General features: G+C 42.1%; 1 protein-coding gene across 2 annotated transcripts in view; it reads right to left on the bottom strand.

The window, feature by feature from the left end:
* SMAP2 (small ArfGAP2) overlaps positions 1–22,671 on the bottom strand; it is a 56,414-nt gene extending 33,743 nt beyond the window's left edge. For both annotated transcript variants that reach the window (XR_016312265.1, XM_089673876.1), the window contains exons 1-4: positions 22,508–22,671; positions 6,601–6,734; positions 6,393–6,478; positions 3,064–3,142 (exon numbers count right to left, since the gene is read on the bottom strand). Coding sequence is in view for 1 of the 2 variants with exons in the window: in XM_089673876.1 (XP_089530002.1) it covers positions 3,064–3,142; positions 6,393–6,478; positions 6,601–6,734; positions 22,508–22,610 (402 nt within the window). In the remaining variant the exon portion in view is untranslated. The remainder of the gene's footprint in view (positions 1–3,063; positions 3,143–6,392; positions 6,479–6,600; positions 6,735–22,507) is intronic.
* Positions 22,672–26,668: the final 3,997 nt, after the last annotated feature.

Here is a 26,668-nt window from a genome sequence, read left to right on the forward strand (position 1 = left end):
TGAATAACATGTAGCCAGGTGAAACATGTAGGACACCTTTAGTGCACAAATATGTCAGAAACAGCAGCTTCTCTGTTTCTACCCTGACAGGTTCCTCTTAAATAAAAAGTGATGTTAGAACACCAAAGATCCAGCTAATGAAGTGAACACATTTCTAGATACAGTCAAGTCCACTCAGAGTGTCATGTCATGGGCTGTTAATTAGCAATCAACTCTCATGTAATTAAACAATATTTATTATTAATACACTTTATAAAACATACATCTATTACATACTTGTAACATCCAAAATGATGTCCAGTCAAGGCTCCAGGATGCAACCCAGGCTGCCCATGTTAAACTGTAACTCTGGTATAAGCAAAGATTCTAAATACAAGAGTCATGTGCATTCTTCTTTGAATCTTGGTGTATTTTGTGCATTTCTTCCAAATCTGTGCAGTAATTAAAGTGGAGTTCCAGCTGTTTTTGTGTTTATTAAAAGTCAGCAGCTACAAAAACTGTAGCTGCTGACTTTTAAAAAAAAGAAACCACACTCACCTGTCCCAGGGTCCAGCGATGTGCTCACCTGCACCATCCTCTCTCCTCCTCCTCTCCCCAGCACCGGATCTCAACTGTGAGCACCAGACTAACAGCTTCACAACCAGGTACACACTGCACATGCATGAGTTGCGCTGTGCATCCCGATTGGTCCGGCAGTCTTCTGGAACCTGTGAAGTTTCCCAGGAGACTGCGGGAGGAAGGAGGGAGGCTGAACTTCCATCTCACTTTGCCGAGGCAAACTGAGCTGGAAGTGTCAAATCCAGGTACCTGCTCCCCCCTCCCCCCAAAAGGTGCCAAATATGACAGTGGAGGGGGGAGGAGGCAAACAAGCAGAGCTTCCACTTCTGGGTGGAACTCCACTTTAAGTGTGAAACTTTGCCTTTGTGTAGGAAATTCTTGTAATAAAGATCTGTCACTGCTGCTCTCTCTTTGTACATAGTCTCGTCTTCCCCCTCTTCTGTACCTGCTGGACCCCACTTCCACAGCTCTGCACAGGCTATGTACAATACAGTGATTAAGTTACATTTTCACAAGGTAAAATTAGGGTTTGCAAAGCCTTTTGGCGAATGTATATCCTTTGTAGTTAAGGAATATAGCATATAAATTTATTTTTTTTGTGGCCGGAGTTCAGCTTTAACTTAGGCAGCGTGTGGCACTGGTGGGTTCTACTGTAGTATATAATTCATATTGTATTGCGCTCCCAGTGAGAAAATCTGTGATATTAATAACTCTATTTACCCTTGGTAAACAAATATATAATCAGGGGATTTTACAAAAAATATATACAGAATAAAGAATATATATATTATTAAGAAATTATATATATATAATCCACTGATGAAAATATAAATGTGGAAATAATATCCCCAGAAACAATAAGTGATAAAATAATGTGTACTAAAATATAAATATAAATAAATCAATATGCATCATGATTGGTGAATAATCAAATACAAATAACTTAAAATATATATATGTACTGCAAATTAATTTGTGATATTAATGTCCTTTAAATACAGTGACTTTGTGCTTGATTAAATCTTGATTTGGTGACTTATTGTGAATCCGTGACTCTCTTTGAATCCTTAATTAGTGAAGATGTATGCTCACCTCCTTATTAGCCTGCAATTAGGCTATACACACTTGTGGTTCACCTCCTATGGAACCTGCTTAGATGGAATTCCTCCTTTACAGATTGTAAAAACGTGGATATCCGTTATCCTCAATTAGCCCATATGCGTTTTTCCTGATGAAGCCACGTGACCAGTGGCGTAACGCGTAGGGGTGTGGCTGCGGTGTCACTCGGAGAGAGCCGGAGTGTTTTACAGACGGCGAGTGCATGGCTAGACGGCTGGCGGATTACTTGAGCTGAGCAATTCATCCTATACCGCATAACATTTATGTGAGTGTACCTGTTGGAGAGCAATAAAGCAAAACCTTTTTATAAGGATAAAACACTATGTTTGGCAATTTGTCCCCACATATGGAAAAACGCATATGGGCTAATTGAGGATAACGGATATCCACGTTTTTACAATCTGTAAAGGAGGAATTCCATCTAAGCAGGTTCCATAGGAGGTGAACCACAAGTGTGTATAGCCTAATTGCAGGCTAATAAGGAGGTGAGCATACATCTTCACTAATTAAGGATTCAAAGAGAGTCACGGATTCACAATAAGTCACCAAATCAAGATTTAATCAAGCACAAAGTCACTGTATTTAAAGGACATTAATATCACAAATTAATTTGCAGTACATATATATATTTTAAGTTATTTGTATTGTTTGATTATTCACCAATCATGATGCATATTGATTTATTTATATTTATATTTTAGTACACATTATTTTATCACTTATTGTTTCTGGGGATATTATTTCCACATTTATATTTTCATCAGTGGATTATATATATATAATTTCTTAATAATATATATATTCTTTATTCTGTATATATTTTTTGTAAAATCCCCTGATTATATATTTGTTTACCAAGGGTAAATAGAGTTATTAATATCACAGATTTTCTCACTGGGAGCGCAATACAATATGAATTATTAACTTTATGGACACAGAGGTAGTAGTGTGTTGAGTGTTAGCGATCCTATTTATATTTGGGACAGTGTGTGTCCATTTTTTTTTTTTTTGATTTTTTTGATGATTTTGGGAGGTTAATATTGGGTGGATATAAATTGGCTCGTAAGTTACACAGATTTCTACTGTAGTATACTTGTTACCCTCAAGCATAAAAATGTAAGCAGACTTCATCAGCATACTGTGCATGTTCTGAATATGGCAAATGGAACATTTAAAACTATATTTAAGTATACCTATTCAGCTTGTTGCTAAAAACTTCCTGGTCCTCCATTTGAAAGCAGTCAACAGCATACAGCTTTTGCAGCTACTCTGTAGCCCCATTACCACTATAGGAGCTATACATACAATATTATGCTTACCAACATCACCGACTAAATAACTAGTAAGCTTCAGACTACACTGTGCAAGCTTTACATCAATACTCACTCTAAATGCATTTATGTCTATACTGCGATCCATGTATTTCTTCTTTTCATACTTCTCTCTAATAAAGGTCTCCACTGCTCTGTAGATTGCATGTTAAGGATAGATACAGAGGTGCAGAGCATACAGCAATAGCCAATAAAAGTGTGCCTATATGGAAATAAAATGGATTAGGTGTACAAGATCCCTGTAATGTATGTATAAAACTGAACACATCGAAAATCCTGCAGTGAAGAACCTTGCTAATGAAATTAAAACAAACCATTCTCCAAGAGGACATTCCTGAGTGCAGTATAGAGCTCGACGTGTGCTTTGGAGAAATGGTCTAACCCAGTGGTCGGCAAGCCGCGGCTCTTCTGTGTGCCGGGCGCCCGCTCCCCTCCCTCCTCTCAGGCGGCCGCCCCAAAAGTCAGGACTCTGCAGCTAGCCCAGCAATGGGCAAACTACGGCCCGCATACGGCCCGGCGGACCTTTTAATCCGGCCCGCGGAGCGTGGCAAACATTGGCTGTCAGGATGTAGGCGGGGCAGCGTGACGAACTCCTCTCCTCTCACAGTCCGCCCTGAAGACCGGAACGGCGCGGGAACACGGCGAGAGGAACGCGCGGAGCAAAGGTAAGTGAATTGACACAATATGGGGGATGAATTACTATAGGGGGGATGAATTACTATGGGGGATGAATTACTATGGGGGATGAATTACTATATGGGGGATGAATTACTATGGGGGATGCATTTTCAGTTTTAAAAATGTGGCTCTCAAAATAAATTTCAATCATGGTTTTAGCGAGATTTGGCTCAGTTGAAAAAAAAAGGTTGCCCACCACTGGTCTAACCTGCTGGTTTATATACTGGCATTTCCTTCACAGTGGTCATTGCTATTATTTTCCATGTTGGCCTTATGCATATTTATTTATTTACTTATTTCAAGTACTTATATAGCGCTGTCAATTTACGCAGCGCTTTATATACATATATTGTACATTCACATCAGTCATTAACCCTCAAGGGGCGTACATTCTAAGGTCCCTAACTGACATTCATACATACACATACTAGGGCCAATTTAGACAGGATCCAATTCACCTACCAGCATGTCTTTGGAGTGTGGAAGAAAACCGGGTACCTAGAGGAAACCCATGCAAGCACAGGGAGAACATGCAAACTCCAGGCAGGTGGTGCTGTGGTTGGGAATCGAACCATTGACCCTAGTACTGTCAGGCAAAAGTGCTAACCATTAAGCCACTGTGCTGGGCAAAACATTTGTATGTTTAACTCCTCTGGGAGCTGCCTACTGGCAGCAGCTTTTTGGCCGTTTACTAGGGATACACCGAAAGTTCGGTGGCTGAAACGTTTCGGCTGAAAATACCATTTCTCCCATCGGCCGATGAAAAAACACTGATACAGGTGCTTAAAAACCCCACCCCTTGCCACCGCCCGCCCGCCGCTGCTGCCCCTCGCTATTTCTCAGCCTTACCTGAGAAACCATCAAACGATCCCAGCGCTGGGCATAGAGATAAGTGAAGGAAAGATGGCCTCCACTCATGTCTATGCCCTTGGAGGACCGGAGCGATGTCACTTTTTTTTTTTTTAAGCACTAGATCAATGCTTTTTTGATCCAATGTTTTACATTGCAGAGGAGAGATGTGGGGTCTTATTGACCCCATATCTCTCCATAAAGAGGACCTGTCACTAATTATTTCTATCACAAGGGATGCATGCATTCCTTGTCATAAGAATAAAAGTGATTAAAATTTTTTTTAAAGGGACAGTGCAAAACAAAAAAAACACATTAAATGTTTTAAAAAAAAGTTTAAAGTGCCCCCTCCCCCCACGTAGTGGTGAAAGCATACGTAGGCCATGCCCACATATGAAAACTGTTCAAACCATACGTGTGAGGTATCTCCACGAACGTCAGAGCAAGAGCAATAATTCTCGCACTAGACCTCCTCTGTAACTTAACTAACCTGTAGAAATTTTTAAAGCATCGCCCATGGAGAATTTTAAGTACCGAAGTTTCAGGCCATTCCACGAGCGTGCGCAATTTTAAAGCATGACATGTTGCGTATCTATTTACCCACCGTAAACATCCTATTTCATATGTTACAAAACAATTGGGGTATATATTGTGTTTTTTTAATAAAAAAAAAGTGTATTTTTTTCCAAAAAATATATATTCATTTTTAAAAACTGCGCATTTTGGTTTTCTGCCAAGTGCATTTTGAATTTTCGTTTTCGGCACCAGAATTTTCATTTCGGTGCACCACTACCGTTTACACGTCTTCACCCACATCGTTTGGGCATTAATTCATTTCATTAGTCAGAATTAAAAAATTAATTCTGGCCACTGAAATAAATTAAAGCTAAAACGTATCTAGCGTTTAGGCGTGTTTACACGCGTTTAAGCCTGTGAAGCATATTTTTTTGTTGCCAAAACGCCACTGCTCCAGTAATGGGTTTTAATTTTTTTTTTCCTGACACTAAACTCTCCTGGCACAAAACATAGTTGATAGTTTATGATATACACCAAGGGAAGAAGAAAAAAAAAAAAAAAAGGAGAAAAATAGGATTGCACCTAGGCCAGCTGAGAACAGTCAGCAGAACTGCTAATGGATCTCTTCTGTTCAGGCAGTCCGAGTGCAAAGTACAGCCTTTCATTGACATGTATGGATGTGCACTGTTGTACCCACTATACACTGGTGCTATCATAAACACAAGTACAGCATACAGGAATATGCAAAAAGTAGAAGATTTTCTATTGTCAGCAAGACAAAAACTAAAAGGAGAATCTAAAACTTTGGAATTGTCACAAGAGCGGCACATGAATGTAAAACCAACTAAAGCAAGTTTAATTATAAATACACTTTAATTGCTCACCTTTTGTAAAAACTTGACATACAGCTTGCACAACAATTTAGCAATCCTGTAAATGCTGCCTGCAAAGTGTACTAGTGGCTGCAAAACATGAGGGAGGAAGAGAGTCATCCCTACTATGGACTGGGTGGCCAGTTACCTTATCACCTAGGAGTTCTAATTAGACAGCACCAAGGCCATCACTACCTCAAGTGGTGGGAGTGCTGCAATCAGATACAAAGTTACCAGCTGACAGCTATACAGATTTAGCAAGCCACTTTTCTACACACTGGATTATCTACGGTATCTTTTCTCATCCACTGAGTATTATGAGTGCTAAGACTTGCTGCCACAATTGGCCTAATTGGTATACATTTTTAAATGTAAGCTGATGAATCTTAGTACTGATGTCACAGAAGTAGCATGCTCCATCACCTCATCTAATCATCAAGGTCTGTTTAGCTTCTAAAACAAAGGATACTGGTCTGTCTGCGGCCGGATAAAGTTTTCAGGTAAAAATGCTTCATACAGTCTTTTTGCTTTTCCATTTCCCATCTCTTCCATACACTGGGGAAAAAAAAAAAAAAAAAAAAAAAAAAAAAAGGGAAGAAGGATGATCAGAATAAATAAGTTATCATATGCACTCTATTTCCTCTCATAAATCATTTTACTGTTAGATATTCTCATACTTGTATTTGTTCTTGTGTCCACTGATCCAAGTTGACAGACTTCACCCGGGATATGTGGACACCCAGGTTCCTGTGGACACCAGCACAGCGAATACACATAAATACCCCAATATTCCAAGAGGCCCATCTTGGTCCTAAAAAGGCAACAAAAATTACAATTACAGAAACAGACAGAATGCTACATCAAGTAGCAGCGGAAAACCAACAATTTTTTTTTTTTGTGATCTGTGGCTGTTCTATGGAAAAAAAATCCCCTTTGCTGACCTATCCTACATTTGAAACATTGCTTAACATGGAGAGGAAGTGAGGCAACTTGTGACCACACTATTGACAGATGCAAACAAACGGAAACCAGAGAGGAAGAGTGCACCAAGATGATCATGCTGCATCAGTAAAAGGAACATTGCTTTTTATCACATTGCAAAGCAATCTAGGTATAGCTTGAACAACAGGAAAGGGACAATATTCCAAAAGGTTGTGCAGGATGTCCTCTATTTTTACCGTTAACTTATTATTGAGAAGGTTATTGTATATCAGTTATCACAAGCATGAAGGGCACTACAAAAGGAAAAGCACCATATAACTTTTTGCTACAGCCTCAAAATAAGAACTCAGCACTCAGCAAAAAAGCCCTCAACCTTGTAAAACAGTCCATTCAATTTAAAGTGGTTGTACAGGCTCAAGGTTTTGTACCTTCATGCATTCTATGCATGAAAGTAAAAAAAAAAACAAGAACAAAAAAAAAACCAACCTTCTTTGTGCAGCATCCCCCCCCAATACTCACCTAAGCCCCTTTCCATCCAGCCATGTACATTGGAGTCTTGGCTATCCCAAGACTCCCTCTTCAGACTGGCTGAGACAGAAGTGGAAGCTATTGGCTCCCAGTGCTGTCAATCACAGCCAGCGAGCCAATGAGAAAAGAAAGGGGGTGGGACCGAGCTGTGGCTCTGTGTGTGAATGGACACACGGAGCAGCGGGTGCACCCATAGCAAGCTGCTTGCTGTGGGGGCACTGGACAGGAGGGAAGGGCCAGGAGCGCTGGCGGGGGACCCGAGCAGAATCCGGGCTGCTCTGTGCAAAACCACTGCACACAGCAGGTAAGTATACTTATGTTTGTTATTTTTTCTTAAAAAAAAATAAGTCTTTAGAATCACTTTAAAATGGAAATGAAAGACAAAACATTTGTGTATACATATAAATAGGTGTACCCCCTTTTATGCAAGTGATCACCATTCCCTCTGTTTTTAGCTGCATAAGGAGCTAGGAGGAGGAGAAACAGCAGCACACTAGTGGTCTTAGTGAATAGTTGTGCAGAGGGGGGCATATCAGCACAAGTCTGATCATTGGAGCAGAGTAGGCAGAGTTCCAGACAGCCAGAAAATGGACCGTGTTGTGCTTTCGTGCCAAGTATGGTCAGTCTTTAAGGAAAGCAGAGGGATTGGCAGGGACACCAGGTATTTCACACAAAGGAAGAAATACAACAAGAGCTGGATACTTTTTCATACAAGTACATGGTACAGCAGACATATCAGGAAAATGAAATGTTGGGTTTACATATTCTTTAAATAAATAAGCATATCTGGTAAAGGTCAGCTACACTGGCACTTTTACACTCATACACAGAGACATTCGTTTTATTAATAATATGCAGATACAAACTGTGGTTAAGTGGAACTGAACTCACAAAGTGAAGATCTGCTGTTATAGGGAACATACAGAAGTGTTAATGGTGCCTGAGCAGTAATCAGTACATTTTATCCGGATTTAAATCTACAAAAATAGCACAGTACTTCTTGGTACTTGAGGGTGTCCAGAGACTCCTGTGCACACAGTCCCACAATATAACACAGTCCCATAACTGCATACATAAAAAGTGTCAATCTAATGCACTGCTGCCTCTGACTGTTAGTCTCAGGAGATCTGGAGTGAGATTTGGTAATATCATTACTTCGCTACTTACTGTTCTGGTCTGCTAGAGACTGACCTGAGGATGCAAAACTCATTAGCATGTAAAGTCAGTAATAGAGACTGCAGGGAAACCACCAACAATACTGGTGACTAGCCTTTTACCATCTTCCAGCCTTTTGGGCACAGCTTCCTCTTTAACCACTTCCCATCTGGCTGATTATGTACATGAGCAGTGCAGGAGCGGGTTGGCGTTCATAAATGGCGCCCGCGTTTTCAGGCTGTGCGTGCTCCCTGGGAGCGAGCGGCACCGCGATCCAGTGCCTGCTGTGTCTGGAGGACACAGAGGAACACCGATCGCTGTAAGGGACCTCTGTGTGAGGTCCCGATCATGTGATCACTGATTGGCCAATCAGTGATCACATGAAAAGGAGTAAGTAAGATGTCACTTCTGACATCATTGCTTACTATGTGTGAAATCTGTGAATGGTCACAGAGATCAAATGGTACAAGGCTATTCACAGCATCCTTGTACCATGTGACAAGCTGTGACCAATCACAGCTCTCACAGTATTTCTCAATGGTTGCAAGAATGCAGCCAGAGAGAAGGAGAAATTATTGCTTTTACAGCCTCTATGGGAGTAAAAGCAATCAGTGTAAAAAAAATAAATAAATCTTCATCATCCCCCACAAGTAGTGGAGTGACACTGTACTGCTAGGGTGACAGACTTTAAAAAAAAAAAAAAAACAAATATAAAAAAATTAAAATGTAAAACATTTTTTTAAAAAAATATAATTTTTGGTTATAAACTAACTTGGGTTATTTTTTTTTTTTTTACTAAAAAAATAACCAAATACATTTTGGCCAAGATTCACGAAGAAAGATTATTTGTAAAATTTTTTAAGAAAGGACCTTTTCAAAAAAAATCCCAGTGGTGAATAAATACCACCAAAATAAAGTTTTATTTGTCTCAAAAAAATGCTAAGACATTCATATGGGTACAATATTGCATGACCACGCAATTGTCATTCAAAGTGTGATAGCACTGAAAGCTGAAAATTGGCCTGGATAAGAAGGGGGTAAAAGTGTCCAGACTTGAAGTGGTTAAAACAGTCACCATCGACATAAATGTACAATCGTAATGTTTTTCACAAGCTCATGCATGAAAAAAATAAAAGCAGTGGGAGCTCTTCAATAGAAACAGAATGAAGACTTGTCTGTACAGAAACCTAAAGTAACTTATACAATGTGTTGCTCCGATACTACTAAATGAAAAACAATATCAGATGGCAGTTAGAAAAGTTCAATTCTACAGCCAAAGAAGGCTGCTTCCAATTTGGCAAAAATGGATCTCCGAAAATTCAATTTGGCCAAGTCATGATTCACTGTTCTGAGTCAATGAAAGAATAAATCTGTACCAATACAGCATAATGACGTCAAGATAATTAGCAAAACTTGTAAATGAACACTGTTAATCCAGTAGCTCTAAATAACTCACAGTATTGCTTAGAAATAACACGGCAAATTGGTTTCAAGATACTTTGCGAGAGTCAGCTACTGAGATAGGTTTCAGTCATTTTGCACCTACTGTACTAATCCGATAGTCAATTGTGAAATATACCAACTCAACTAGCAAATAGATCATCCTGTTGATCAATATGCCAGCTCAGACTTTACCTCTAGGGTGAGAGTTTCTTTAAAATATATGAACTCTGGGTTTTTACATCAAGTCAATTACTACAGTGGGCTCCCTCCAGGCATCCCTGCCCTTAATTTGTCCACTGCTCTAAATTCCCCAATTTGGACAGAGAAGACATCCCCGCAGAGAGAAAACTGTGGATTATTGCTAGTGGCTACACTAGCACATGTAAAATACGTCAGGCTGGTTGTAGCCAAATTGATCGATCAATCAGCCTGCCCATATGTGGCTTCAATCTCGTCCGGTTCCTGCTGAACCAACCGACACTTGACCTGTCCATGGCTATCCTTGTGGCAAGATTTCCCCCGTCTCCCCATTAACTTGTTTTCAGAAAGATTCTTAGCAATATTACTTCATCACACTGAAGCCCCCCACTCCATTTACTATAGAGAAATTTACCAGTGAAAAAGGACATCACCTCTCTGCTTTGTATTAGATGAAGAATAGGACAGTGAATCTCTCACAACTGGAATCTGGCTAGAATGTAATGCAACTTACTAAAAGCATATTTATAAAAATTTGTACATTTTACTGAAAAGTCATTTTTGATGCCACTTTTTCACCCAACTTCCAAAATTTTTGTACATATTTTGATATTCTCCTAGTAGCTATTCGTATGTGCCAATACACCTGTTCTTTTTACTAAAAAAAAAAAAAAAGAATAAAAACACAAAGGGTTTGAGCCTCAGCCAGATTATATGTCTATCCTACTGAAATCCCCACAATGGGCAACAGCCAGTAAACAAATTTCCATTATTCTCATGCTTGCTATTCCCAAATTTATCCAAAACAAAAAAACAAACAATGTTTTGGTTGGAATTGGGTATTAAACCACAGGGAAATATTTTATCAGACAACTTTAGTACCACATGGAACAAATAAAAATGGATTGATTAACTAAGGCCTTATCTGTACATAGATCCACAGAAGAAAAACTGCCCGATTGACGCTGTCTACAAGTTCCCCTACGTTGAGCTTGACTGCCCTTGAATAAATATGCAGTATACAATTCAAAGAAAGGCTGCCTAAGGCTGGCCATACAATATCCAATTTTCTGTCCATTTTCTGTCCAATTGCCTTTAGATTTACCTTCAACTATGTAGTGCAAGAGCCTGCCTAATTGGATACAATTGAAAGTGTTGTTAGGTTTGACCTCCTATTATATGGTTTTTGGTAAATCTAAAGCAAAAATCTGAAGAAAATTGTATAATGTATGGCCAGCATAAGTCAGAGTCTAATCACAAAACTATTTTTAAACTGGTTACCTTTCATCTTCAATAAACTGTAAATTAAGAAAAATTCTTATATCTCGAACCAGTGGAACACATGACCTTCAGCTTTTGTGATGGTGCTTAGTGTTACTAAACCCACAACAGTAAAAAATGATATTTACTAAAATATTTTCACTTGCACATGTTCTGTGTGCTGTGGGTGACGAGATATAGTGAATGCAGGGTCCTGGGTTTAGTAACACTTTAAGGCTCTTTCAACAGATGCTGACGACTGTCTTAACATGCCACATGGATGTTATCCTCAAAGTTTGATGTCACAGAGTTTACATAATTAATATGCCCTGGCTGAAATTGCTGAGATGTCTGGTTCCTATACTTAAAGCGGAGTTCCAGTCACACTGTAAAAAAAATAAAAGTCAGCAGCTATAAAAACTGTAGCTGCTGACTTTTAAAAAACAGCCACTCACCTGTCCCTTGATCCCACGAGGTCCTTGCCTGCAGCTCACTTCACCAGCCGTAGGGTGTTCCTGGCACCAGCATATTCAGTGTGGGCACCCGGCTGTGACAGCTTGCGGCTTCACAGCCGTGTGCCTACTGCGCATGTAGTGCTGTGCTTTCTAAATGATCCCGTGTCCCAGAAGACTACGAGGAGGGAGGACAACTCTCGTTTCCCATCACCTTCTGATCATTGGCTGAAATCAGCTGCTAAACATGTGCTGTGTCCAATCACAAGGGGTCGGCAGGGGGCACAAGTGCCTCAAACCGGAAGAAGAGTTGCAACGTACCAGTACGTCGCCCCTGCTGCAGCTGCCGCCTCCATGAAGTTCATAACTGTGAGCGGGCGGCAAGCGCTTGAAATCCAGTAATACGCCGCCATGCTCTGCTCTGCACATGCTCAGTTACTCTCTATCAGCACAGTGCCAAAACTGTAGAGGCAGATCTGCTAACAGTCTAAATATTTACTGCTGTTCATGGGCTCTGAGCTTCTGCAAAATGGAAGCCTCTGACAAGAAGCTGGAGGCAATTTACAGCACACACTAATTTTGGTAGTATAATTATTTATGCAGAATGTAGATTTCTTGCTAAAGAACATTTTTTATCAAGTTGTTATGGGTAAACTTCTGCTTTAAGCAAGCCTTTCAATGGCAGACCTCTAAACACATTTGAAAATGGTACAATATCCCTTACAATGGTGCTAGCCAACAAATCAATTTTTAGAAACCTTAATAAATGTGAAAATGAAGGAGCATAGGGGCACCTTTGGACTGCAGCATTGTTAATCTGGGGGGGAAGGGACTGTTAGATGTACTAGCAGCTTTAGATCCACCAACAAATTGAAGCCAAATTCCAGATCACACTTTATAAGTAGTTAGGTATTTTATTGTCCTTTTGGGAAAAAGGTTGTAAATAAAATGTGGATCATTGTAAGCACACATGCCAGTGGTAAATGGTTTGTCTCATCACTCCAACTGCTACATCTGCAGAAGAGCTTGTTCTTTTGAAAAACAGAGACTTACTAGCCAGATCACTATGTATAAAATATAGGAAAAAGCAAAAAAAAAAAAAAGAAAGCTAATCCAGCCATCACACCTAAGAACTGGTAATCTGCAAAATAATAAACGTTTGCTTTTGGGTTTAATACAGCTTTAAAGCTGAACTTAAGGCAATTAATTTTCTTCCCATGCAATGGGGCTGTGTCTGCATTGCACGGGTTAACTGTTGTGTTTTATAGGGGAGAGGAAAGAAGAGATACTTGCCTAATCCTCTGATCCTCTCAGCATAGGTCCTGCACCCCGAGCTCCAGCAGTCTTGAATAGTGGACTGTTCCTGACATCATCACATACAGCACAGACTCCATAGACCAAGAACAGTCCACTGTTGGACCTTGGCGGAGCGCGGTTTTCAGAAGGATCAAAGGATCAAGAGAGTATAAGCTGTCTGCTCTCCCCTAGACAAAAAGAGCAGTTGACCCGTGCAATACTGGCACAGCCCCGCTGCATGGAAAAAAAATTGCCCAGAGTTCAGTTTTACATATGTTCTAAAAAAAGAATAAATACAAGGTTGCAAATGCCACAATATTTCAGTGTAACTGTTTCACGGCACAAAAAAAATGTCCTTGCAAAGGGATCACCACCTTTAACCATGTAAATTATTCAGAGCATTGCATGTGTTCTGGACTCCAGATAAAATGTGCTTCAACTGTATCTTCCCCCACTGCTATCAGAAAGGCCCACTCCCAGATGGGATGGACCTCAAATTATAAGGGTCAGATGCACATTTTCACCAATATTTCCAAATTTCTCATAGGAAAAAAAACCCCATCCAGATAGGAATACAGATTTCTTAAAAGATCTAGTTACGATAATTCCAGCACCACCTCCATAGTTGTGTTGTAGTGCTGTGGATAATTTACCTAGTTATGGCCTTGTTTGCACTTTGCTGCTGGGGGGCAGTAAAGGTATACAGCTGAGCTGCATTTTTACTGCCACCCCCTCCCAAATGCTCCTCCTTAAGCTGCAAAGGCAGCAAATGGGGGTATAGATACATTATATTGCCAAAAGTATTGGGACACCCCTCCAAATCAATGGTTAAGTGTCTGCCTGTATTTCTCAACAATGACAACACCATTGATCCTGACCGAATCTCCAGCTCCATTTGCAGAAATGCAGTCTGAAACTTGCAAAGAACCTCCACCATGCTTTATTGTTGCCTGCAGACATTCATTATTGTACACCTCTCCAGCCCTTTTGTGAACAAACTGCCTCCTGCTAGAGCCAAATATTTCACAATTTGACATATCAGTCCAGAAAACCTGCTGCCATTTTTCTGCACCCCAGTTCCTATGTTTCTGTGTATAGTTGAGTCACTTAGCCTGGTTTCTACATCAGACGTATGGTAAGATGTTTGGAACAACCTACCTGCCGAATTCCTTCAAAAACTGTGAGCAAAAGCACTGTGTGTACCTAGAATAATTGATGTTGGTTTGAAGCCAAAAGGTAGTCATACCAAATTTTGATTTGATTTAGATTTTCTTCTGTTTGCTCCCTTTCCATTTTGTACATTGATAAAAAATAAACTATTAAAATACTTATATACACTATATTGCCAAAAGCATTGGGACACCCCTCCAAATCATTGGATTCAGGTGTTCCAATCACCTCTGTGGCCACAGGTGTATAAAATCAAGCACGTAGGCATGCAGACTGCTTCTACAAACATTTGTGAAAGAATGGGTTGCTCTCAGGAGCTCAATGAATTCAAGCATGATACTGTAATAGGTTGTCACCTGTGCAATAAGTCCATCCGTGACATTTCCTTGTTACTAAATATTACACAGCCAACTGTTAGTGGTTTTATAACAAAGTGGAAGCAACTGGGAACAGCAGAAATTCAGCCACAAAAAATGACAGAACGGGGTCAGCGCATGAAGTGCACAGTGCGCAGAAGTTGCCAACTGTCTAAAGAATAGCTAAAGACCTCCAAACTTCGTGTGGCCTTCAGATTAGCACAACAGTGCGTAGAGAGCTTCATAGAATGGGTTTCCATGGCCAAGCAGCTGCATCCAAGCCTTACAGCACCAAGTGCAATGCAAAGCATCATATGCAGTGGTGTAAAGCACGCCGCCACTGGGCTCTACAGCAGTGTTCTCTGGAGTGACCAATCACACCCCTCTGTCTGGCAATCCAATAAACATAGTGAACCAAATGCAATATCTCCTGTGCTCCGGGACCCAGGCCGGTGGTAAGTAGATGGAATCAAACTCCAAAAAGGAAGGGACCACCGGAATAGACAAGGTCGTGCAGCTCCACATCAAGGCTGGGGAAGCCCAATCAAAACTGTGAAGGAGAACAACAAAAGAGAAGCGCACCAACCTTGCGCATTACCTCAGTAACCAAAAATTTATTGAATAAAAGAATGGTACTCACAAACAGCGAATAAAAACAAGCATGTAAGTCCTCAAGGGGACTTTAAAGGCAAGATGCCAATGCGAATCCCGTCATGGAGGAAGCCACTCAGTACAGCTGACGCGTTTCGAAGGACGTGCCTTAGCTCTGAGGAAGAAGGCACGTCCTTCGAAACGCGTCAGCTGTACTGAGTGGCTTCCTCCATGACGGGATTCGCATTGGCATCTTGCCTTTAAAGTCCCCTTGAGGACTTACATGCTTGTTTTTATTCGCTGTTTGTGAGTACCATTCTTTTATTCAATAAATTTTTGGTTACTGAGGTAATGCGCAAGGTTGGTGCGCTTCTCTTTTGTTGTTCTCCTTCACAATCCAATAAACATGTCTGGGTTTGGCGGTTGCCAGGAGAACAGTACTTGCCTGACTGCATTGTGCAAAGTGTAAATTTTGGTGGAGGGGGGATTATGGTGTGGGTTTGTTTTTCAGGGGTTAGGCTTGGCACCTTAGTTCCAGTGAAGGGAACTACTAAGGCTTCAGCATACCAAGACATTTTGGACAATTTCATGCTCCCAGCTTTGTGGGAACAGTTTGGGGATGGTCCAACATGACTGCACACCAGTGTACAAAGCAAGGTCCATAAAGACATGGATGAACGAGTTTGGAGTGGATGAACGAGTTTGGAGTGGAAGAACTTGACTGGCCTGCACAGAGTCCTGACCTCAACCCGATAGAACACCTTTGGGATGAATTAGAGTGGAGACTGCGAGCCAGGACTTCTCCAGGGGTTATCCTATGGGTACAGTTCACACCATTACAGTGCAGTGGAAAAGAAAAAGGTAAGCAATCTGTATTTTTGCACCACAGCACACATAAAAGTCTTAAAAAAAAGAAAAAGCAGGGTGTGACCTCAGGGGAAGTGCAAGCAAACGCAAAAGAAAAATGCACCACAAGCAAATGTGCATTAAAATTTGCAAACGCATGTCAACGCACAATTTCTGGTGTGAAGGGGCCTAACGGCATTGGGACCGTTTCAGAGGATACTTTCTGTGTGGTGAATAAAACACATTTATATAGAAAGATTATGAAATTTGCAACATTGTATTGTTTTAGAAAATACTTGAACTTTAGCGCTGGCTGTGTATGTGGATAAAATATTTCCTTTCCTTTGTAAGCAGATCAAGCAATTACATATTTCAAGCATACAGATCTATATGTGTCTAAAGTGGTAGCATTATTTTACACACTTTAGGTTTACTGCCTATGCCATATACAAACTGACATGTAAACTCTTGACATTGCAAGAAAGGATCAGGTAGTGCTAAATGGCTCTTCACCTCTTGAAGTGAAAAACAATGTGGCACGATAGTCGACAAAGCAATTGTGTACAATTTTCTACATAATAGTACACACAGAGTCATCTTATTTACTAACATTCACTTTATGGGAAGTATGGGCAGACAACCGTACTGAGGGTCTGCAGAAGCCTGGTGTTGCACCCGTGATCTGCTGATCGTGGGTGGAATGCTCTGCAGGCTCCTAAGAAAAAAATATAACTGCACATTTTTTTAACCTGAAAAAACACAAAAGTGCATTTATTTATTTTTGTTAAAAGTGAACTTATCCTTTCAAAGTTCACCTTTAAAAAAAAAAAATTAAATGGATAGTTTTGCAGTTAAAAAAAATTTGAATTTTCTCAGGGGCCTACAAAGTACTGGACATGCAATCAGTGGATCGTAGGTGCAATGGCAGGCTCCTGCAGCCTCTTTCTACATACAGGTGAAACTCAAAAAATTATAATATTGTGCAGAAGTTCATTTATTTCAGTAATGCAACTTAAAAAGGTGAAAATAATATGAGATAGACTCATTACATGCAAAGCAAGATAGTTCAAGCCGTGATTTGTCATAATTGTGATGATTATGGCTTACAGCTCATGAAAACCCCAAATCCACAATCTCAGAAAATTAGAATATTGTGAAAAGGTGCAATATTCTAGGCTCAAAGTGTCCCACTCTAATCAGCTAATTAAGCCATAACACCTGCAAAGGGTTCCTGAGCCTTTAAATGGTCTCTCCCATGATTGTGATTCCTACTGAACCAGACTGAAAGACTGCTGACCTGACAGTTGTGCAGAAAACCATCATTGACACCCTCCATAAGGAGGGAAAGCCTCAAAAGGTAATTGCAAAAGAAGTTGGATGTTCCCATAGTGCTGTACCAAAGCACATTAATAGAAAGTTATGTGGAAGAAAAAGGTGCAGAAGCAGCAGGGATGACCGCAGCCTGGAGAGGATTGTCAGGAAAAAGGCCATTTAAAAGTGTTGGGGACTTTCACAAGGAGTGGACTGAGGCTGGAGTCAGCGCATCAAGAGCCACCACACACAGACGGATTCTGGACATGGGTTTGAAATGTCGTATTCCTCTTGTCAAGCTGCTCCTGAACAATAAAAAACGTCAGAAGCGTCTTACCTGGGCTAAAGAAAAACAGATAAAGAAAATATATAATAGCGCCTATGGCAAATGAAAAAATATATAACTCACTTATAGTGTACCAGCTGCAAAAAAATCACCATAAATAAAGTGTAACAATTAATGCAATAAATAATTTGCGCTAGTAAATATATATATATATATATATATATATATATATATATATATATATATATATATATATATATATATATATATATATATATATATATATATGAATAATAAAAAAAAGTTCAAATAATAAGTCCAAACTTAAAATGCCAATACCCCAAAAAAATGTTCAAAAAAATTGTGCAAAAAAAGTGTCTGAATGTGACAAAACACCACCAAAAAACCTTAGCAATATGATGGCAAGTCATCCATAGGATACGATTGAAGGTGGTTTTTTCTTTTGGAGAAGTGGATTTCCGGGATAAATTGAAAAGTTTCTTTCATTTTGATATTTGGTCTATGTGGATCGGTGTTCTGCAGAATTTAGTTTCCTGAAGATATACCTATGGATGACTTGCCATCATATTACTAAGGTTTTTTGGTGGTGTTTTGTCACATTCAGACACTTTTTTTGCACATTTTTTTGGGGTATTGGCATTTTAAGTTTGGACTTATTATTTGAACTTTTTTTATTATATATATATATATATATATATATATATATATATATATATATATATATATATATATATATTTACTAGCGCAAATTATTTATTGCAATAAAGAAAAACAGACCTGGTCTGTTGCACAGTGGTCCAAAGTCCTCTTTTCTGATGAGAGCAACTTTTGCATCTCATTTGGAAACCAAGGACCCAGAGTATGGAGGAAGAATGGAGAGGCACACACTGTAAGATGCTTGAAGTCCAGTGTGAAGTTTCCACAGTCTGTGTTGATTTAGTTAGCCATGTCATCTGCTGGTGTTGGCCCACTGTGCTTCATTAAATCCAAGGTCAACGCAGCCGTCTACCAGGAGATTGTAGAGCACTTCATGCTTCCTTCCGCAGACGAGCTTTATGGGGATGCGGACTTCATTTTCCAGCAGGACGTGGCACCTGCCCACACTGCCAAAAGCACCAAAACCTGGTTCAATGACCGTGGGATTACTGTGCTTGATTGGCCAGCAAACTCGCCTGACCTGAACCCCATAGAGAATCTATGGGGCATTGCCAATAAAAGATGAGAGACATGAGACCGAACAATGCAGAAGAGCTGAAGGCCGCTATTGAAGCATCCTGGTCTTCCATAACACCTGAGTTCAGGATTGACTGAAGCGGGGATAGTCTGTTATGAGGTAGGCCGGTGAGCAGGGAGTTGCAGTAGTCCAGGCGTGAGATAATGAGGGAGTGAACGAGTTGTTTAGTAGTGTCTGGGGTTAGGAATGTATGTATTTTGGAGATGTTATGAAGGTGGAGCCTGCATGAGCTTGCTAGCGAATGGACATGGGGTTGGAAGGACAGGTTTGAATCTAGAGTGACACCTAGGACTTTGGCTTGCGGGGTGGGACTGATGGTGGCGTTGTTGGTCGTGATGGAGAGGGTGGGGGGGCGCGGGCTGGGGGGAAAATTAGGAGCTCGGTTTTTGAAAGGTTCAGTTTGAGGAAGTGGAGAGACATCCAGTCTGATATGTCATTCAGTAGGTGGGTGATACGGGCAAAGGGGCGAGTTGAGGGGTGGAGAGGTAAATTTGCATGCCATCGGCGTAGAGGTGATAGTTGAAGCCGTGGGAGTGTATCAGTTTGCCAAGGGAGGAGGTGTAGATGGAGAAAAGAAAGGGCCCGAGGACAGAGCCTTGGGGGACCCCAACAGAGAGGGGGAGGTGCTAGCGTTATAGGTAACGCTGAAGGAGCGTTGGGAGAGATAGGAGGAGAGCCAGGAGAGAGCGGAGTCTCTGATGCTGAGGGAGTGTAGTTTATCGAGGAGGGGGTGGTCAACATGTGTCGAAGGCCGTAGAGAGGTCGAGGAGTAAGAGGACTGAGTAGTGGCCATTAGCTTTGGCGGTTAGAAGGTCATTAGTGATTTTGAGTAAGACGGTTTCGATGGAGTGTAGGGGACGGAAGCCAGACTGTAGTGGATCGAGGAGGTTGTTGTCAGTGAGGTGGGAGCTTAGGCGATTGTAGATTAAGCGCTCAAGGAGCTTGGAAGTGAATGGCAGCAGGCAGGGAGATGGGTCTAAGGTTGTTCAGGTCAGTGGGGTCCAAGGAGGGTGTTTTAAGTATGGGGGTGATGTGCGCGTGCTTTAGGGGGGAGGGGAATGCGCCAGTAGAGAGGGAGAGATTGAAGATGTGGGCGAGGGAGCGTAGGATGGAGGGGGAGGGTGCCCGGAGGAGTTGTGTGGTGACAGGGTCAAGGGGGCAAGTGGTGAGGCGGGCTTCTGAGAAGACCTTGGTGACCTCCTTAGTGGTGGCAAGGCTGAAGGAGCGGAGTGTTGGGGGGTTATGGTGTGCGGGATGTTAAGGGTGGTGGGGGGCAGGGCGGTTGCGAGGTCAGAGGAGAGGAAAGTTGGAGGGGTTGTAGTGGGAGGGAGGCTATGTGGGGAGGTAGGTGGAGCATTGGCAATGTTCTTACGGATTGCGTCAATCTTATTTTGAAAGTGAATGGCAATCTCATGGGCAGTGAGTGAGGTACTGGGTGGGGGAGAGAGTAGGGAGTTGAAGGTGGAGAAGAGCAGACAAGGATTAAAGGAGAGGGTGTTGATGAGGGTTACGAAGTAGGTTTGTTTCGCGGCGTGGACATGTACATATGACCTCACCTAGTCGTTAAACTCTCCTGGCAGCAGAAAAATGCTAACCACGGCACAAACGCGGTACTGTATTTAGCCACGTTTAGCATTTATCTGCTGTTTACACGTGTTTTTGCCATGTTTACGGTTTTTTGGCTAAATTGTTCTTCTCCTGAACACGATTATTCTGCTTTCAGAAGAAGAACATTTAATTGCCCCTAAACTCTGTTGCTCCTAAACTCTGGTAAAAGCCCATGGACACATAGGTTTTTATTGAGTTGAGTTCAAGGGCTTTGGCAAAAAAAACACCAAAAGCTCCTAAACTCATGTTTAGGAGCAGCAGTGTACAGTGGCTGTAGGAAAAAAGAACCTGCATCTGCTGCCAATGGGAAAGGGGGGGGGGTGTCAAGGGGAGAAGGGTGTGTTCTGCATAGTAACATGCTGCTACTCCTTTCAACAGCAAAGTCAACCACCACTAGCCATGACAAAAATTATATACAAATTTGATGGACAGTACTGAGGCCAAATGCCACCTATTTAGATGGTTGTGGTGCTGTAGTGTGGGCTTTCAAGGATTAAGGTGGTTCTAAAGGCTGAAGGTTTGTAAAAGACTTTTTATGCAGCTTCCCCTGAAGCCCCTCATACCTGCCTGACCCAGCAATGTGTACAAGAATGCTTGCTCTCCCAGGTCTCTCTCCCCTCATTAACTAAGAGACAGCAGCGGGAGCCATCGGTTCCCGCAGATGTCAATCACAGCCAGTGAGGAGGGAGCTGGGGGCCTATTCTGTTTGTCTTATGAACACTCAGAGCGGGGCTCATGACGGAGCTTGCACAAGTGCCCCCAGAGAAAGCGGCTTGCTATGGTGGCACTTGAAGAGGATGAGGAGCCAGGAGCGCTGGCCGGGAACCCAAGAAGGGGAGGATCGGGACTGCTCTGTGCAAAATCATTCCACAGAACAGGTAAGTATAACAGGTTTGATATATATTTTTTTTAACATCACTTTAAAATAGGCAGCCTATTGCCTCCTAGCCATTCTCTGAAAAGCTATTATTATTTCTGGTACTTATATAGCACCGTCAATTTACGCAGTGCTTTAAACACACATATATATATATAGTACATTCACATCAGTCCCTAACCCTCAAGGGGCATACAATCTAAGGTCTCTAACTCACATTCATACATACACATATTAGGGCCAATTTAGACAGGAGCCAATTAACCTACCAGCATGTCTTTGGAGTGTGGGAGGAAACCAGAGTACACGGAGGAAACCCACGCAGGCACAGGGAGAACATGCAAACTCCAAGCAGGTGGTGCTGTGGCTGGTATTCGAACCAACAACCCTAGTACTGCCAGGCGGAAGTGATAACCATTTAGCTGCTGTGCTGCCCATAAAGCTATCCCCTGTAGATAACTTTTCAGAGGGGTGACAAGGGCTGCCGTAGGTGCAGCCCTAGTTCTGAATTAACTCCAATCTGGTTGTTACTACTTTCCTCACGTTTATACATGAGACCAACTAGCAGCACATTCAGGAAGACAATCATAGGAGATGGAAATGTGTCATCACAGGGGGATCTGAACACCTCTCCCATGTTCTGGTGACAGAGGGTGAGGTGTACACGAAAGGAGGAAAGAGATCAGGTGTGAGGTCACAGCTGACATGTAAATGGTGTGATGACACAGTGAGGAGCAGATGACAGCAGTCATGTGACCAGTCTGGCAGTTCAGGTGTGCTCATCCCTCCCTATAGGGAGCCCAGGCACAGGATGTGCACACAGCCCTGCTGTAAGGACACAGGAAGGTCCCTGGGCTGCCCTCCATCCCCGCCCCCTGAACACAGAGCTGTGGGAGCACACTGGTATAACTTGTGAGGGAAGGTAGAGGCTGTGGAGCTCAGGGAAGGGAAGAAGGGAGCACCCTATATGCCGGAACCGGACTAACAGCTGCCTTACACTCCACCATTACCTTTCGCTTGGCAGTCCGCACAGAACTTGTTCTCTTCCCGCAGCAGCAGATCGGTCAGCACGGCTTGGTACCGCTCCACGTCCCGAACCGACTTCCCGGTCATCTTCCCGGGAGACAGTAAGATGGCTTCCCCGTGCTACGGCTCAGTTCCTGTTTCCGGTGTTGCAGAAGTCTCCTCCCACCCTTTCCCCTGCTGCGGGCACGTCACGTAACCACGCCCGTCGCCATGCCCATATGCAGCGCAGTCACTGGAAAGGAGAGGGTCACGCCCACAAAGAAAAAATTATGAATGGACATTGACGTCATATGGCAACCCGGGCGTCCGGCTAGAATGATGGCTGGAGTCAGACGTGTGTTCATTGGTAGTCAGCTGGCATCTCTCTTAAAGGACAAGTCTACCTTTGAACAAAAAATAACACATGCCCTTTTTTTTTTGCAGGTAGAACGATATGCATTGATTATTTTTTGTTTGTGAAGCCTCTAAAGCAGGGGTCTCCAAACTTTCTAAACAAAGGGCCAGTTTACTGTTCTTCAGATGTTAGGGGGGCGGGCCAGAGTGTGGCCAGTGGGAGTAGAAAACATCCTGGCATTAGTGGGGTTAAACAGTGCCCTATCATTGGCGTCAGTGGGGGGGGGGGAAGTGCCCCATTGTTAGTGCCAGTGAAAGGAATAGTGCCTCTAGGGTCTGATGACGGCAAGCAAAGGGCCACATGTGGCCCCTGGGCTGCAGTTTGGAGACCCCTGCTCTAAAGCATTGCTCCAGCAATCAGCAGATCATTGGTGCCATGCAGGTCTGCCCCCTGACTTGTCAGTATATCTGCTTGCATACAGGCAAGCAGTTACTGATAGGAAGGCTCATTGAACTACCACAGTGTTGTGGAGCACCATGGTAGTTCATTGAAAACTATAAGCTGAGAGCCACAAAGGCTGCTGGGACTTGTAGTTTTCCCAATCACAGAATACTGTGAATGAGTGATGCGGTTAGGTTGGCGGAGCCCCCCTCAGGCACTCTTTTATAAATGGTGACAGCTAGAGGGGAGAAGAAGATCCCTTGCTTGCTGTCACAACAGGGATCGTGGGGATATGAGGGCCGGTCTGATTGTAACATGTTACATGTTACACCCTGAATATGAGTATAACATGTATCATGTTATGAAAGGTGAACTAAGGCCTCTTTCAGATGGGGAGGATCAGCAGACTATTGTTCGCTGACACCCGTCGGTCCATAGAAGTCTATGGATGGACAGATCGAGTCCGTCTGAAAAATAGACAGGCAGACCCCATCAGTCCGCTCGTGTGAAAGGGGCTTTATCCTTTAAGCCGAGGTTGGAGCCATTTACTTTAGGCTCATGTACACTGCAGCTGACAAACTCACATTTAGGAGCTTTTCTGCGTTTTTTTTTCAGCAGCCCCTGAACTCTCCCTAATGTTTTCCTATGTGTCCATGTACACAGTCCTTTACAGGCAGTTGAGTTTACAGTCGTTTTTTTGAACGCACCAAACTTGCAATCAGGAGTAGATTTTATCAGCATTTCAAACGCCAAATGCTTGTAAATGCGGTTAACCGTGTTTGTAAGAGTTTTCATTTGGAAAATGTTTTGTAACTCTTCCATTTCCAGATGCTGTCCAGAACCTTTTTTCATCATGAAAAATACATGCAAAGCATTTTCCTGGTACTCAAATGGACCTGGAACACCATACTTTGAGGTTTCGCATGAAAGAAAATATGTTAGACACTGCTGTAATAATTTCTGCACAGAAATGAGCTGGAACACATCCAAACACCACAAAAAAAATAAGACAGCTAATCTCAACAAATACTGCTCTCTCTGCTTCTGCTCTCTCTATTTCTCTCAAAATGTCTGAAATAGCTAATTTTTTACTGTTTTTCAGTGCTTTCTGGGCATTTTGGAAGGTCTCCTGAGGTTATCTTTAAAAAAACGCTTCTAAACGCAAACGCTCATAAACGCGCATAAACGCGGTATGCAAATGCGGCTAAACAGACTTTTTTAACCTATATTTTCCAGCAGTCAGTTTCCATCGTTCGGAAGTGTCCTGTGTACGTGGAGCCTTAGATGTTAGTGTATCATGTCATCCCGCCTATTGTATTCTATATGTCCTTTTAAATGGTGCATAGTTGTACCAAAATCTAACTGAAGAAGAACACTTATTATCAATAGATATAAAAGGTGTCTGTTGGTGGGTGATGCACAGTTATTGAACATTTTAGTTACATTTTAGGTCACTGCAGTTACATTTCATAGGTCAAGATTGAGGGGTAACTGTCACTTTTTAACTTCGGAAAGGGTTAAAGTAGAAGCATTTCTAATTAAACCCATCTATGTAATGGTTTCAAAAAACAGTTCCATTCCCAACATGTGCCAGGAAAGCTGTCACATTCACTTGTGTTCTCAACTGAAATGTCAAACCATTAAATGGTTGGAGTCATAACTGATCGCATATGCAGCACCATGGCAGTTGTGGGTCAAACAGAGGCTAAGGCAGGCCATAGACGGTTTGTTTATCGGCTGAAAAATGAAAAATCGGTCGTTCTGTTGCCACCAATGATTACAAAAATTGTCAGTTTTTCGTAAATTTTTCCAGCAAGACCAATAAAAGAAATGAGGAGGAACTGCGAAAATCAGCCGATGACATTGCCCCACAAACGGTGCAAATATTGTCCGATTATTCTTTCGGACAATAAACGAACCGTCTGTGGCCTGCATAAGACAGCAGCTTTCCTGGCTGAAAAGAATAGGATGGTGTAATTCTGCTTTATAGAAAAACTAAATCCACCCATCATTTTCCAAGGAAGCTGCCATCTTAGCCTCTGTTTGATCTTCAACTGTCATGATGCTGCACATGTGATCAATGACACCAGCCATTTGATGCTTTGACAGTTTGGTTCAGGACACAAGCAAAATATGACCGTTAGCAATCATGCCATGCCAGGAAGGTAACTGATTTTTGAAATTGTAAAAAATGAACTATACGCCCCTCAGTTCCATCAATATGGAGTCCCTCTGCTCTCCGCCTGGCCACTGACGTCTTCGAGTGGGCAGCTTCCAGGTCTCGATCACCGGCCGCTGTAATTGGCCAGGTGGGGATGACATCACTACGGCACATGTGCGGGTGTGTAGTCAGATGCGGCATTTGCCAAATTTGTACAGTAAGCTGCGCCTGCGTGGCTCACTGTACAGGTGCAGACAGGCAGGTAAGTAGCTTTAATGCAGAAAACACAAAGCACATGTACATTTCCATGCTGGACACTTCACCCTGCAACCTTCCTGGCTGAGCAAGGGGCCAGTTCCAAAGATTGGCCATTGGTAGCAAGAAGGGGAGCAAGCCCAATAGGCTGTTTAAAGCTTTATTTCCTAATTTCAAGGTAGACAACCTTAGGGCACACAACTTCAGGGCATACAGCTTCTCACCAGTTATAGTAGCTGTCGTTTTTGCAGGTTGGGTAATCTATGTCCTGTCCCTAATTCCCTCCAATATAGGGCACTAGGACCTCTTCAGGTATTCCCCAACCAAGGAATACGAATCGCTGGAAACACTACATCTCTGTAGAATAGGCCCCACCAAGTCCCTTGGAGGCCAGCTTCAGCTCTTGTCCTCTTAGATTCTCTGCCTGAACTTCTCCGACTCTCTAACATAACCCACTATTTATCTATGAGGAGGGCACCACCTAGTAGCCACACAGGAAATAGTATCAACACCTTCTCACATGTGCCGGAGCTACATCATCCTGCAGCAGCCACTCAAGATGGCCAAAGATCACCACCCAGAAGACGCACCCAGAGATATAACATCCTCCCAGAATGCACCCCCCGCAGTGTGCCAGCGGTATCTGTGGCCTTTTACCACATGATCAGCTGTGTCCAATCACAGCTGACCACCCTGTAAATACACTTACTGGCTATCGGCAGTCCAATAAATATATATGCAGCACTAAAAATGGCAGTAATACAATGATAAGAATCAATAATAATAATAATACTGATATTAATAATGTGGGCACTGTAGAGCGCTAAAAAGTGTTAAAATGTAGATAGTGAGCCGTCATGAAATGACACATACAACTAGTAACTGGTATAAAGTGACTGAAGTGCGTTTTAAAATACACAAAATGCAAAAGTCCAAATATAAAGGTGATCCATG

This window comes from Staurois parvus, unplaced genomic scaffold (genome assembly GCF_062004578.1).
Source record: "Staurois parvus isolate SC_StPar_1 unplaced genomic scaffold, SC_StPar_1.0 ptg000145l, whole genome shotgun sequence".
Taxonomy (NCBI): Eukaryota; Metazoa; Chordata; class Amphibia; order Anura; family Ranidae; genus Staurois; species Staurois parvus.